General features: G+C 47.5%; 1 protein-coding gene across 1 annotated transcript in view; it reads right to left on the bottom strand.

The window, feature by feature from the left end:
• col27a1a (collagen, type XXVII, alpha 1a) overlaps positions 1-3,851 on the bottom strand; it is a 58,285-nt gene extending 54,434 nt beyond the window's left edge. Inside the window, exon 1 of the mRNA XM_076013833.1 lies at positions 3,274-3,851. Within this exon, the coding sequence (XP_075869948.1) occupies positions 3,274-3,326 (53 nt within the window). The 5' untranslated portion in view covers positions 3,327-3,851. The remainder of the gene's footprint in view (positions 1-3,273) is intronic.
• Positions 3,852-13,397: the final 9,546 nt, after the last annotated feature.

Raw genomic sequence — 13,397 nt, 5'->3', positions numbered from 1 at the left:
ACACCTAAAACATTAAAGGGGAGGGGGGGAGCGGATGGGGGGAAGTTTCTCTCCTCACACCCTTGCTGCATCCAGGTGTGCGCTGATTGGCGAGCTGACTCCCCGCTCAGCGGGGGAGCAGAGATCTGGTGACAGGCAGGGGAGCCACTGTTTCCCCGCTGGAGGTCATCCAGACCCACATGGTCGCACGCAGGCACAGAGTGGAGGAGGAAATGCGAATAGCAGCTGTGGCTGGAAGCGGCGCGGGGCAGGCAGGCAGGCAGGCAGGCAGGCAGACGGGTGCTTGGGCCTGGCGGCAGCGGCCGCAGCTCCCCGTACCCCCTCCGCCCCCCGAGCGCGGGGAGGACGGCGGCTGTTGCATAAACACGCGTAGCCGCACAATCACAGTCGAGCTGATGTTGCTAAATGCAACTTTTGTGGTGTCTGCGTCCACCGCTTCCTGGTCGCTAACAAGGCTTCAAGCCCTCTTACACACACAGACACACAGACACACACACAGCTGGTGGTGGTAACCCCGGATGCTCCTAGGGTTTTTTTTTTGCTATTTTTCTCGTGCATGTGAGAGCGCCTCGCAGCGCTCCCAGCTGCCTGCAGTCTCACCCAGTTTCTTATCTGCTGAGGCCGACTTGGATTTCCGAAAATGAGTCACCGAGAGTGCTTTGGATTTCGCGCTGTGCTAAAAAGTGGACGTTCATCCCATTCCATCCTATCCCATCCCATCCCTCGGGCTGTTTACATCTGTGCTATCTGGAGCAAAAATTCCTGGCTGCTCGCTCAGGCTTTTCACAATAAAAGTTGACAGAAGCTTGTTTGCTTGTTTTTTTGTAATTTGCAAATGTGATCTATGACCATTTTCTACCTGTGGAACTATAAAGCTCAGCTGCACCAAGGTGGATACACACACACACACACACACACACACACACACACACACACACACACACACACACACACACACACACGCACGCACACACGCGCACACATGCACTGGGCATTAAAACCAACAAGCAAGGCAAGGCGTTTGAACACAGACCCTATGTGATGAGGTCTCATGCTGCAGTGTGTACACGACTCCCCTGGGGTAATTTTCTGTTAAGCTGAGTCCACAAAACACAGACCACATGAACAATAGTGAGTCAGGAGTTGCCAGCTTAACCACTCCCACCTTCACATAGAGGAAGAAGCCACAAAAGTCTGTTTTTTTTTTTTTTCAATGACAAGCAAAGGAATCTTTAGCATAGCATCTAGCGTACTAGCGTACTTATTCAACTGATAGCTCCTGTTTTTGTTCCCAAACCTCTCTGTCATTTTGCCTGCTTTCGTTTTATTGTTTGCCTTAACTGCACTCAATAACCAACCACTTCCCCTCACACACTTTTATATTTCCTGCCTGCTAACCAGAAATTGGCCCAAGTGATCATCCAAAAAATGGAGACCATGATGAATTCTGAGTAGTTTACCACATTCTTTCTCACGTTCGGACCACTCATTGATTCCTTGAAAGGATTTCCCAAAGGTGCTTCTGCCCTGCTGAGTGTGCAAGCACACACACACACACACACACACACACACACACACACACACACACACACGCGGTGGAAAATTCCTATGGATCTCCCTTCTGCAGTCAAATAATCCCCCACTTCAAGCTGTTTACTTTCTGACCAGTTCCTACTTACCAAATGACTTACATCACCCTCGCTCTAACTACTAACTCCCCGAGAGCACATGAAACAATAGATGACAAATGTGGCCATTTTTTTTTTATACCTGTCTTGTCATGTAATTAATGGAAAGAAATCAAACAATTTTCCTCATTTGGAGCCAACCTGACTGGATCCAATAGTGTCCATGTGGGTGCATTACATAATGAAAGTGAAGCTCGAGTAAGTATGTTAAAAAATAAATAAATAAATAAATAAAATGGTTAAGAGAAAGCCAAGATATTGCCCAAGAACCCCTTGCATGTGGAAAATGAGGCGCGAAGGGCGACACCCTGTGGACGTGGTGCTTATTGCAGCTGACACCTCGCAGGCAGGTAAGGCAGGGCCACATCATCTATGCCTTTGTGTTTATTTTGTTTCACAAAAATAACATGGAGGAACGATGTAATTCTGCACGACCCACTTCACGCATCTCAGCCAGTCAGCGTGATGAATGAAAGTGCAGAGCAGTTGCACGGACTGAGCTCTGCCTGCTGCCCCTCTAATCACTACCTGGTCGCCGCCGCCAGTCCTCCCTCCACGGCTTCATCTGCAGCCCAGATGCCGCGGCCCACTATTTTTTTTTATTGTTATTATTATTATTTTCCTCAACCGAATACGAATCGGAGGTGAGACGGCGCGGCGGTTCTAATGAATGGAGTCACGACTCGAATCCGAATGGCGTGGAACAGCTGGCCGCTGAATGTTCCCTGATGAGGTCGACGGCTGCGTGATCGCCACCTTCCGCGAGGATCCGCTTACACATGCACCGCACATCTGCGTTCGGTGTCAGACAGCAATAAAAAGTCATGTCGACCGCGGAGCATAAATCGAAAACTGGGTGTGATATGTGTGTGTGTGTGTGTGTGTGTGTGTGTGTGTGTGTGTGTGTGTGTGTGTGTGTGTGTGTGTGTGTGTGTGTGTGTGTCGGGGAGAAATGGGGTGTGTTTTATGTGACAAGCTTTTTGTTATCGTTAACTGACTTTGACTCGTTTAAAAAAAAAAAAAAGGACGCTGCGTTAAGGTGGAAATCATCCCCGCGCATGTTGACTAACATTCCTGTGAGATGAAACAAGTCTCGATCTTTCCACTGAAAACCTGTCTGCTGTCTCCCCCGCTGTGCAGATGCCACAGACACCTTCCACTTCCTCCGCAGCTCTAAGGATTAACACACTTGCACACATTGACCTCCTTTTTTCTTCTTCTTCTTCTTCTTCTTCTTTTTTTTTTTTCTTGCAAAAGTTGCGCGTAAAGCGTCACCAGATGACAAACAGCCAATCCAGACATCCAACACCGAAACCCGCAGGATCCTCGGCGGACACCGAACGCCGCGTGCATGGCGAGCTGGACCCCAGCCAGCCGGCAACATCTCAGGTACGCACATGGGAGGCAAAGAGTCTCCCCATCAAAGTGGAGTTCGTCAAAAAAAAAAAAACACACACACAAAAAACAAACAAACAAACAAACAAAAAAAGAGTCACAAACAAACGATTAAATAAAAAAAAAGAAAAGAAGAAGAAGAAGAAGACACAAAAACGCGCACTCGCGCAGAGAGCGAGGTGTCACTTACTTTGTGTCTAGATGAGAGGTTCTGCAATCTCTCCTTCGGGTGCCTAAATTCATTTGTATTCATTTGTCCTGGCAGTCAAAAAAACCTGACCGTTAATCACAGCGTGACTCCTTGGGCAAGGTGGGCAGGGGACGCCGGCCGCCGTCTTACGCATTTGACAAGCCCGACACCAAGTTCCAGAGGGTGGACAAACTCATGTTGATGCGCGTGTCAAGCCCGACATAAATTCCTCGCGGCAGGCACGTTTGACAGAGGCTTCTCCCGCGCGGCTGGCTCTCGATATTCCCCTGTGTTTCATTCATTTATGCCGATCCAGGTCGAGGGACGCGCGCAGGGGAGGAAGAAGGGAGGAAGGCTCGGGCTCCTCGTTGGATGTGGGGGGTTCACGGAGTCAGGAGCGCCGCACTCATCCCTTTCCTTTTTAAATGGGCTTTTTGTGGGTAAAGCGGTGGCAAGCGCGCGGCCAGGTGTCAAGTTACAGAAACCCAGCGGTCGCGTCGAGCAACTGCACGCCTCCTTCCGCAGGGTGGCCAACATGGAACTTCACCCAGAGCGCCGCGCGCCGCTCCCGTGCATTTGAATGGGCCACGGTGACGCACGGCCGTGGGCTGCGCGCGTCGGGGGCTTACCGCCGCTCCGCGGCCCCTCCCCCTCGGCGCGTGGAATAAATAATCACGCACGTTCCCTTGAGTCGCTGGACCCGCTTGAAGTTTCTTCTCAGAGCCTCGGTGAGGAAACGTCACCCTGATTGTTGAAAAAAAAAAAAAAAAAAAAAACAGAATGAAGAAGAAATGAGTCGAGAAAAGGTTGCAATAGTGATATGAATTTTTACATTCAGTGCAAAAAAAAAACAACAACCACAGACTGGTTTAAACTGTGAGAGCAGCACCTGGATCCGCTCTCATTACCTCGAGAGGGGTCGAAGGATGAACCCCCTCCTCGCCCCACTTTGCTCCCCTTACCCCCATTCGAACTGGTAATTACAACCCGACATTTGTTCGAGATATTTAATGAACGCAGATGCTTGGCTGGCTAACGAGACTAATCTCACATTCCTGAAACAACTTCGCCAACAAACATCAAGAAAAAAAACGGAAATTTCTTCAGACAGCCGTTGCATTTCTAAATCCGGCTGCAAACATCTCCATCAAAACTGTTGTTTGCATTGAATTGTGAAGGCGGGCACCACCTATTACTGCTGCAGATAAGCCAAGGTTTCGTGGGCACTTAGACTGTTCCTGAAATAAGGGCGAAATAATTCAATCAAATTAAAGCAAATTATTTGGATCATTTCGGTCATATCGGTAAAATAAATTGCTACTAAGTAAAATCACAACATCTGAATGAACCCAGCCAAGCACTGTATAATTTAATATCACAGTGAGCACCCTGTATTTTCAAGGAGTGGCTCCGGGCGTCCAATCGGGCTCCACTCTTTGAGTGGCCGACCGGCCGGCGGCCCGCAGCACCGAGGGGTCGCAACGAGCGACACTCTCCTGCAGGCGGGGCAGGCAGCGTGCGCGTGTCAGCCGCTGAGACACCTCCGCATTTCAACTTCAGCTGCCCCCCCCCCCGGGGGCGGCTCCGTCCGCTAATGGATTTGAGTCATTAACATCCTCCTTTACAATCCCCTCCACACACACACACACACACACACACACACACACACACTCCGTCCCTTGTGTTTCAGCACCGGGTTGCCACCCGACCCTCCTGTGTGTACTCCCAATGAGCCGGGGCGACTCTGCCCCCTTCTTCTTTCCAAAATTACAAACCCTGCGCTCGCGAGCGCGCTCGCTGCCACCCCTTAAAGCTGCTTAATTATGGTCATTGGCACCAAGTCTGAAAGCTCCCTTTATTCCCCCCCCCCGCCCCCATCCCACCCGGCCCACCCCCCACCTCCCCCGCGCTCCAGAAATAGGCCCTGCCGGAGCACACACGCAGCCCAGATCAAAAGCTCCCCATAGGGAAGGGGTCATTACTGGTGCGCAGGGCGGACACAGCCCAATGGGTGCCGGACCACGCCTTGAGACCAAATTGCAGCCTGGGCCTAGTGAGGACACAAGACGGCCCTTTGATGCACGGCAGGCGCTGTGACCCAGGCGCGCTAGGATATCGGTGTTTACAGTCAGCCCAATCCTGTACAGGAGCTTTTTTTTTTTTCTTCTTCTTCTTTTTTAAATAAAAAGTATATGCTTTTGCAGTTGTTTTTTTTTTTTTTTCAGAATTCCCCTTTGAGAATGTGTTGTTGCAGTGACGTCTCCGGCCTGTTAACGAGCTCCCTGGAAGTAAAAAAAAAAAAAAAAATCTATCCATGACTTTTTCTTTTGTTATTTTGTTCTGTCAGTTTGCCTTTTGTGACGTCACAAAGGGGCACAGGTGTGTGTCTCTAAGTTACTGGCATTGTTACCAGGAAGTTCCGACAAAGCATCACTTTTGGCAGGTGGTTGAAACTGAGTGTTTTTCGTTGGAAGCTATAAACAGAGGGTTAAACATGTTTCCTGAAGAGCTATTTGGTCGATAGACCATCTGGATGACGCTGATTATGATTAATGGTGGGAGGCGCCTCCACAAAATCAGATAAAAAACTAAAAAGGAGGCTGGCATTGAAAGTGGGACTGAAATTAGACCCCCCCCCGCCCCTCCACCACCAAAAAAGTATGATATTAAAATTCCTCTTTATTATTACCGTTTCAAAGGCCACGGTGAAGGTTCCGGCCAAGTCCTGCAGAAGGCGGAGCATTTTTTTTCCAAAAAAGCAACGTGTGGACGTAAAATAACCTCATGCCACCCAAACAAATAAATAGGTTTGTGAGACAGTCGCCTCTGTGTAGGTGTGTTTTCACGCCGGGGCAGTGGCAGAGATCACGGAGGTGGTGGCGCTGAGCGAGACACTGCTGTCTCTCTCAGCTCGGCTGCACACAGGAGGACCGTTCATACAGGGAATGCGCACGCGCGTGTGCGTGTGAGTGTGAGTGTGTGTCAGTATATGTGTAGTGACTCTGTGGTTTGTGTTTTTCCCTTTACAGGTGGTTCTGTCCACTTGTTTGTGTTTCTGCTTCTGTCTCCTTCCCGTGTCGGGATGGTTTGGTGATGCACGCGGGGGCGGTCGGAGGCAGCCGCGGTTTCTCCTCCGCATCGCCTCCCGGCCTCCCGGCCTCTCACTTTCAATTTCTGTTCCTCTTTTCACCCCTGTCCGTCACCGGCCTAACTCCATGCTGACCGCTTTGTCTTGGGGTTTTTTTTTTTTTTTTACTTTTCCCCGCTAACAACTCTCCATCTTCATCTCCGCGTTTCCTTCAAATCTGCTCCCGTCCTCTCCCCCCATCCAAGCCCTCTGTCATTTCTTCACCGCAAGCATTTCCAGGGCTGGCACACCAGGGGAGACGGCTGCGCCGAAAACAGTGCCACGACCATAATGAGCACGTTGAGTTCTCATAATAACACCAGAATAAACCTGCCCGGGGAGGAGGAGGGAGGGGAGGGGGTCGCTCCCTCCAGAACCTGCCTGCCCTGGATGGAGTGTCGACACTTCACAGACTTGTACTTGTGAAAGTGTGAAATATGGAGTTGAATTTCCCCCCACTGTGTACCGGACTTTCGATGGCTTTCTGACTATTTACTGTGTGCCCGCGCTGTATTTTTGTTTTTCGGGGGTTAGGATGTTGTTGTAAGGTGCCAAAGCGGTGCACACTTGTGGCCACTCTCTCTCCCTCACACGTGCACGCACACACGTCTTTTCGTCTTTTGGTACTCACACAATCAGATCAATTTCCAGCGTTCTCCTGTTTTCTTTCTATTCAAGAACAGTTTAATTGAATGTCTGTCTGTAGCAGGCATGGGCAAACTATGGCCCGGGGCCCATATGCAGCCCGTTAAGATACTTTAACCGGCCCGCCGAACTTTAAGAAATTATATTAATAGTAAGCAATCCATTTAACAGCTGTTTTTCATCCATTTTTTTCAGTGTTTTGAGAGTAATTTCAATAAAGAGCTGAATACTGTGGGACTTCAGAAAGCCACATTTTATTTTGATGCTTTTGCTCATTTTCAATTGACATTAAAGCAACATGTTTTCTACATATCCCATGATATATATATATTTTTTCTTCTGGGGTGGGTCACCAAAACACTCCATCCATCTGCTCCCGCTTCCGTTGTGGCCCACAAGTCAAAAAGTTTGCCCATCCCTGGTCTATAGGCTGGAAGGTCCAACCTAACCGTGCTTCTAGTTTTTTTTCTTTTTTGTTAGAAGTCAGTTTCCTTCCCTTTCGGATAAATGCTAAACCAGTCCCGGTCAAAATACTGTTCAGTATTCTGATTTGAGACTTTGGCCCGCAGACTTTCATGTGCTGGTCACCTGATTTGAAGAAAAACAAATCAGGTGGGGGGGTGGGGGGGGGTGCAGTTTGAAGCCAACAAGAACTAAACTTAGATTACTGGCCACATGCAGTCAGCGAAAAATGATGCGCATGTCAGTTTACATTGAGCATCTGGATTTTAAAGGACCCGAGTCCTCTTGAGTCTCACATTTTTTAATTTTCCACTGTGCGCTCCAGTGCGGCAACCTCGCTAAATTAATTACTCCTCCCCAGCTCCCCCCAGAATGAACTGATCTCCAGTTGTGTTTGCACCCTGGTGACGCTCAGCACCAGTGTGCAGAAGTGCCTTTTCGGCTTTGGCACTGAAAAACCACACAGGACTTTATTAAAACAGCCGGCGACCTGGAAGCCAAGTGGAATAAAATGAACCTGGAGTCCCTTATACTTTCCATTGAGGAAATGTTGCACAAATGTCAGCCAAATGGAAGGCCCACAAAATAAATATCATGCAAAATGTAAAAAAAAAAAAAAAAAACCTAAGCAGAAAAGTCCTGGCCGGTATAGCGCGCTTTTACCTGACTTACTTTTTTTCTTTTTAACATTCCCGTCACATTTCTTTTGGCACTGGGAGAGAATATTGACACAGGACAAACCTCGCACCATCTGGAAGGCACAACAGCCGCTGGAAGTTCATCCGTCACCTGCGTGAGCACAAGCATAAAAGAGATACATGCTGTAAATGGGGGCGCAAGGTATGCGGCCTCTTAGATCTGTGTGTGCGAGTGAGAATCTGGCGGCATCGGCCTCTGTGAAATTCCACTCAGGCCTCCCTTCCATAAATAGTGGACCTTGAGAGCGGCCCGCCTTTAAAAATATATGTAAATAAACAAAAAAAAAAAAAAAAAATGCTATTTTTATGACTATTCTAATGGAACTCCCCCTTCTCCTCCTCTTCGCCTCCTCCTCCCCCTCAGTGCATCTCCAAAAGCCAATTTCCGATTTGCGATGTATCATCTGTCAAACAGAGCCACAATTCATTCTTATTCCGGACACAGGGCTCCGTATTGAATTTGGATTGGGCCACCAGAGACCCGGGTAGCCTAAGTGGAAACAGCACTCTCTGCTCGCTCGCTCTCTCTCTCTCTCCCTCTCTCTGGTGAAACGAGAGGTAGATGGAGGGAGAGAGAGAGAGAGAGAGAGAAAAAAAATCACTGTCGAGATTCCAATGATGCCCTCTGTAAAAGGACTTCATTATGCTCTCAGAATATGGACTAGACAAATATTTGGCTTGGTCATTATGATGCCGTATCCACTCCCCCTGCTGGAACCGGGGGTCCTACACCAGCCTCAGTGTTCCTGCATCCTAACCTCCGATCCCCCCGCCCCCATCGGCCGCCCGCTCTGCCTTTCTCTTCCTGACGCACGCAAAACCAAGTCCTGCAGCAAATGCAGTCTTATTCTTTGTAGCACTTGGAGCATTAAAAGCTGCCGTAATAAAAACCCTTTCATCTCATGAAATATTCCGCCTGGATGCTTCCCAGGTGTGGAGCGCCATGGTGGGGATTTTTTTCTTTTAGCAAGAGATCCCATTAACTTGGATTATTAGGCCACAACTCGTCCTTCCTCATCACTCCCACACGTTCCAGCGGTGGTTCAAGAAGGTCTGACTCCCACAGACCCAGATGGCCTTCCTCCTGAATGTCTGCGCCCCTCAGCAGCCCACACTCCCACTTTCCTGTCTCGCCATATGCACGCACACGCACACGCACACTCGCATGCACGCGCGTGACGTGGCCTCCATAGGTTCTGCTGCGAGCGCCGGGTGGAATCTCTCCGCACTCCACTCGTCATTCTTTGCCCAACTAATTGGGGTTTTCCACAGGCAAGCGAGTTCGAGGCGTTTAATGGTTTCCAGGAGTGACAGCATGCATCGTTTAGGTGATTACTGCGCGTCGCTCCTCCAGCGACTAATGTGCCTGGCACTTTGTGCCCTCATGTGCCCCGTGAAATGTTCAGAGAGGATTTGGCATTGACTTTTTTTTCTGGGAAAGCATGCCACTCTGGAAATCTGCCCTTTGTGACATCATAATCAGGTTGTCGGTCAGCTCCACCTACTCAGGTGACATGTCTGGAGTCTTGTATAAAAAAAAAAAAAAAAAAATCAGTTTATGGGTGTTGAAGAACAATCCTCCAAGGAATACCTCTTCCAAATGTACCATAGGGGTCAAAGTCAAAGGCTAGTTTTGGGCAAACTGCAGAAGGAACTTGATTTGTTTCAAATTGCAATAAAACGGTTTGTGTGTGTGAATGTATTTCTTCATCCATTGACTATTTTGTAAGCGCAAAGCCATTCCAGACCCTTGACTGCGCCTAGGAATCACTTTCAGATGGCTCTGATCACGGGATGATTTTGGGCACACGAGTGGCCAAAGCAACTTTCAGGAAATTGGAGAATTCTCCTATAGATACAAGTCGTGCGGCCATATGACCCAGTGTCCTGTCCACACCAGCGGGTTAACTTCCTCTTCCGGACACAAGCCTCCGCTAGGAACACAGCCAAACTGAGCTCGGCCCATGGAGTCCTCACAAAGCATAATGCGGCTTACAGTACAGCCTTTAGCCCCGAACCCCAGGGCTTTCCATGAATGTTATCTCCAGCATATCTCATGGGGTTAAGGGTAAGAAGCTCAAATCTTCTGTTGGGGGAAATAAATTTGTTTGCTGTGGAGAAAAAAAACAAGCCCTTAGGTAGTCCAAACCCTCATCGTTATGCTCGTCATTTATCAGGATGAAGGAGGATGATTGAACCGTGATCGGTGTTTCCAAATTTAAACCCTCCAGGCAGGAGCTCATGGGGTTATTGTGCACTACAGACCTGGCCGGGCTTAATGCAGAAGCTTCGGTCATGCCGATCTGGCACACGAGATGGAACTTTTTCCTAATTCCACGGGATCTTTTTATCTCAAGCAATCATCTGGTAAAGAAAGTTTTTTTTTTTTCTTAAAAGGAGAAAAACAAGGTTTCTGTCAATCATGTGCAAGTGAAGCATTTAGCTGATGGCGTAGCGAGTCTTGCCGTCACTTCCTGTTTATCTTCTTCGATAAATGAATGATATTTCAGACATGACATCAGCTTAGCCAGTCAGTGCCCATGCAGAAATTTAGCTCACATTTCTATCCACTCTTGAACTTGTTTTTTTTTTTTTGTTTTTTTTAGCTCCTTCATACCTTCATGCCCCTTCCTCTCTACCCTTTTTTTCCCTCCGTGACCCTATCTCTACCTTCTGCCTCTCATGTGCCACAAGAGGAAGCCGAGTTCAGAGGGGGAGAGAGGAAAAGCTTATCCTTTCGTCCACCGAGATGCTCTCCACGAAAGCCTGCAGGGTTACATAATAAACATTTAATTTCCTTTGGCAAGCAGCGGGGAGGTTTATATAATGTAAAGAGTGGAGATGGTGACTAAGAAATGCTTGTCATTCTTTGTTGCTCGTGCCAGATTGATTCCATCACTTAAAGTGCAGAGTCATGGAGAGAAATTCTTTTTTTTTTTTCTTAAATAATTTTGATGGATTCTTAAGTAGTCGGTAATAAAATTGGATCTTTATACTAATACGTACCTTAGGGATGTCAACAAATACACAGAGAGAAGATTTATAAAATCATACGAGTTAGAAACTTACTGCCAGAACACAATTCAACTAAGAAAAACTCCCCAAAAAAAACAACCCAAACAAATGTGACATGTGGTGCACTCCTTTTCCATGTTGGAGCTTTTCATATTTTGCACGGTTAGTTTTTAAACAAAAGCCAAGCCGCACAGGCCACAGTGGTTGGAATACGTTTTCCTTTTGAGAAAGGACCCTTTGAAGTTCTCCGTGTGAGAAAATTTTGTCCCACGATGGTTCGCTCTTTTCCACTCGTCTAGCAACATCTTGAAAGCGAGGTCCTCCCCCCCCCCGGTGTGGTTCAGAGGATATGAAGGAAGCTGCACGTCCCATAAAAATGACGCTAATGACCTTCAGTTGCAACTACGGAGCACGTAATTGCCTTTTTTTTTTAAGAAACTAAACTTTCCCCCGTTCAAACGCAAGCGGCGCGGTGACAGCTTGGGGAAAGCGGAACAAAGCGGTGATTTATCCTCGCTGTGCTTTACGCTGAATGGAAACTCAGTGACAAAACTGTGGTTTACCGGCGGCCAGCGGGTGATTTGGTGTGTTTTTACGTCGTCCTTCGACGTTATTTGCGAAAGCGATTTTGGCGTGTGTGGTCTGTGACGTCAAAAATGTGCAAATGTGGAGCTCCCGGGCACAGCATCCGTAGTATATTATATATAGATTTTTTTCTTTGGATGGCAGTCACAGAAAGGTTCGGCCTCATGAAAACCAAAGCATGGACACTTGACACAGTCGCCCAGACTGATGATTAAGGCCTTGTTACCCTCGCCAAAATAAATACGAGTAATGATAATACTTATGTCTCTTGCGCATACTTGAGGGTACGAAGGACACATCTTCGGCACTGCAGCAAAAGATCATCACACACTACGTTGAGATGGGTGGAGGACCTTACAAATATAATGTTTTTCATCAGACTGCAAGCTATGCTTATTTTCCCCGGCACAAATAAGCACCCACTGCTGCTCTCACCCCTTAATTCCAAGAGTTTCTAATCTGAGAGCTGCACTTTGCCTTCAGCTGCTATCTGCCGGCTTTTATTGGCTCACTTGTGCCTAGACGACGGGGGCTTTTACTTTTTTTTTTTTTTTTTTTTTTTTTTTCAACCAGTCAGGTCTCAGTCCTGGTTAAAATGAATCACGTTTAAGTCACTTCATTTCACAATTTGCAGTTTCTATCAGTAGGTAATATCTATTTGCTTTCCAACGGGACATGCTAACTGTACATGAATGGTTGATAATTCCCCTTCATATTCATATATTGTATCTATTGTAACACCGGTGTTACCACGTGAATGGTTAAGAAATACCCAGCAAATTGCAGACTTCACTTGCCTTGCGCTAGCCTTGATAAAACATTGTTTTGTTGTTCTGTTTGGCTAGGCTATATACAGCTAGCTTGACTGCAAGCCCTTGTTTTGATCCTGAGAAAGTTTTGAACCATATATCTTCATCTTGACACTGGAATGCACTGAGGCCTTTGCAGTGAAGAGTGCGTGATGAGTAATGATACACCAGATCCGACTCTGTGAGAACTTAGCAAGAATTGCGGGGTCTAGCCGAGCAACCATGTGCCCACAGAGACATCTGCACAAAGGGGAGAGCAAGCCACTGGATTGAGGAATAATTAAATATTTTGTTGATTTGGATTGCTGTAATTGTGTACATTTTTCGAGGAAATTTGTTTTCCATTCTTTCCCCCACTGACAGGAACTTAATTCAAACAGGTCTCCAGCCTCCAATGCCTTGCAACCAAACAGCGTGTGGAGTGGATCCCCTTCTCATTCCAGTGAAAAAACATTACGGCTGTAGAACAGACAAAGGCCGCTTGTGCAGTCAACAAATAGCATCTGCGCGATGGCGCTCTCTCGTAAAGCATTGTTTAATGGTTTTATGACTCAATAAGTGTGAGAACCTGCAAGTGATCATTTTTTAAAAGCCGGCATTAGAAAAGATGGCAGCCGCGACTCGAGTAGCACATCATCAAAAGATATCAAAAAAATCTGCAAAGATGGAAGAAAACAGCTCGCGCCACATGGCTGCTTTTATTGCCCATAGTTTCTATCCAATGTGAGAGGGCCACGGTGACATTTATTCAAGCCCTTATAAATCTGCACTTTTGTTTGAAGT

The sequence above is a fragment of the Nelusetta ayraudi genome, unplaced genomic scaffold (assembly GCF_046127955.1).
Source record: "Nelusetta ayraudi isolate G7.1 ecotype Tasmania unplaced genomic scaffold, CSIRO-AGI_Nayr_v1 ptg000160l, whole genome shotgun sequence".
NCBI lineage: Eukaryota > Metazoa > Chordata > Actinopteri > Tetraodontiformes > Monacanthidae > Nelusetta > Nelusetta ayraudi.
Note: the sequence above shows the minus strand (reverse complement) of the source record. Positions and strands in the feature narration are given on the sequence as shown.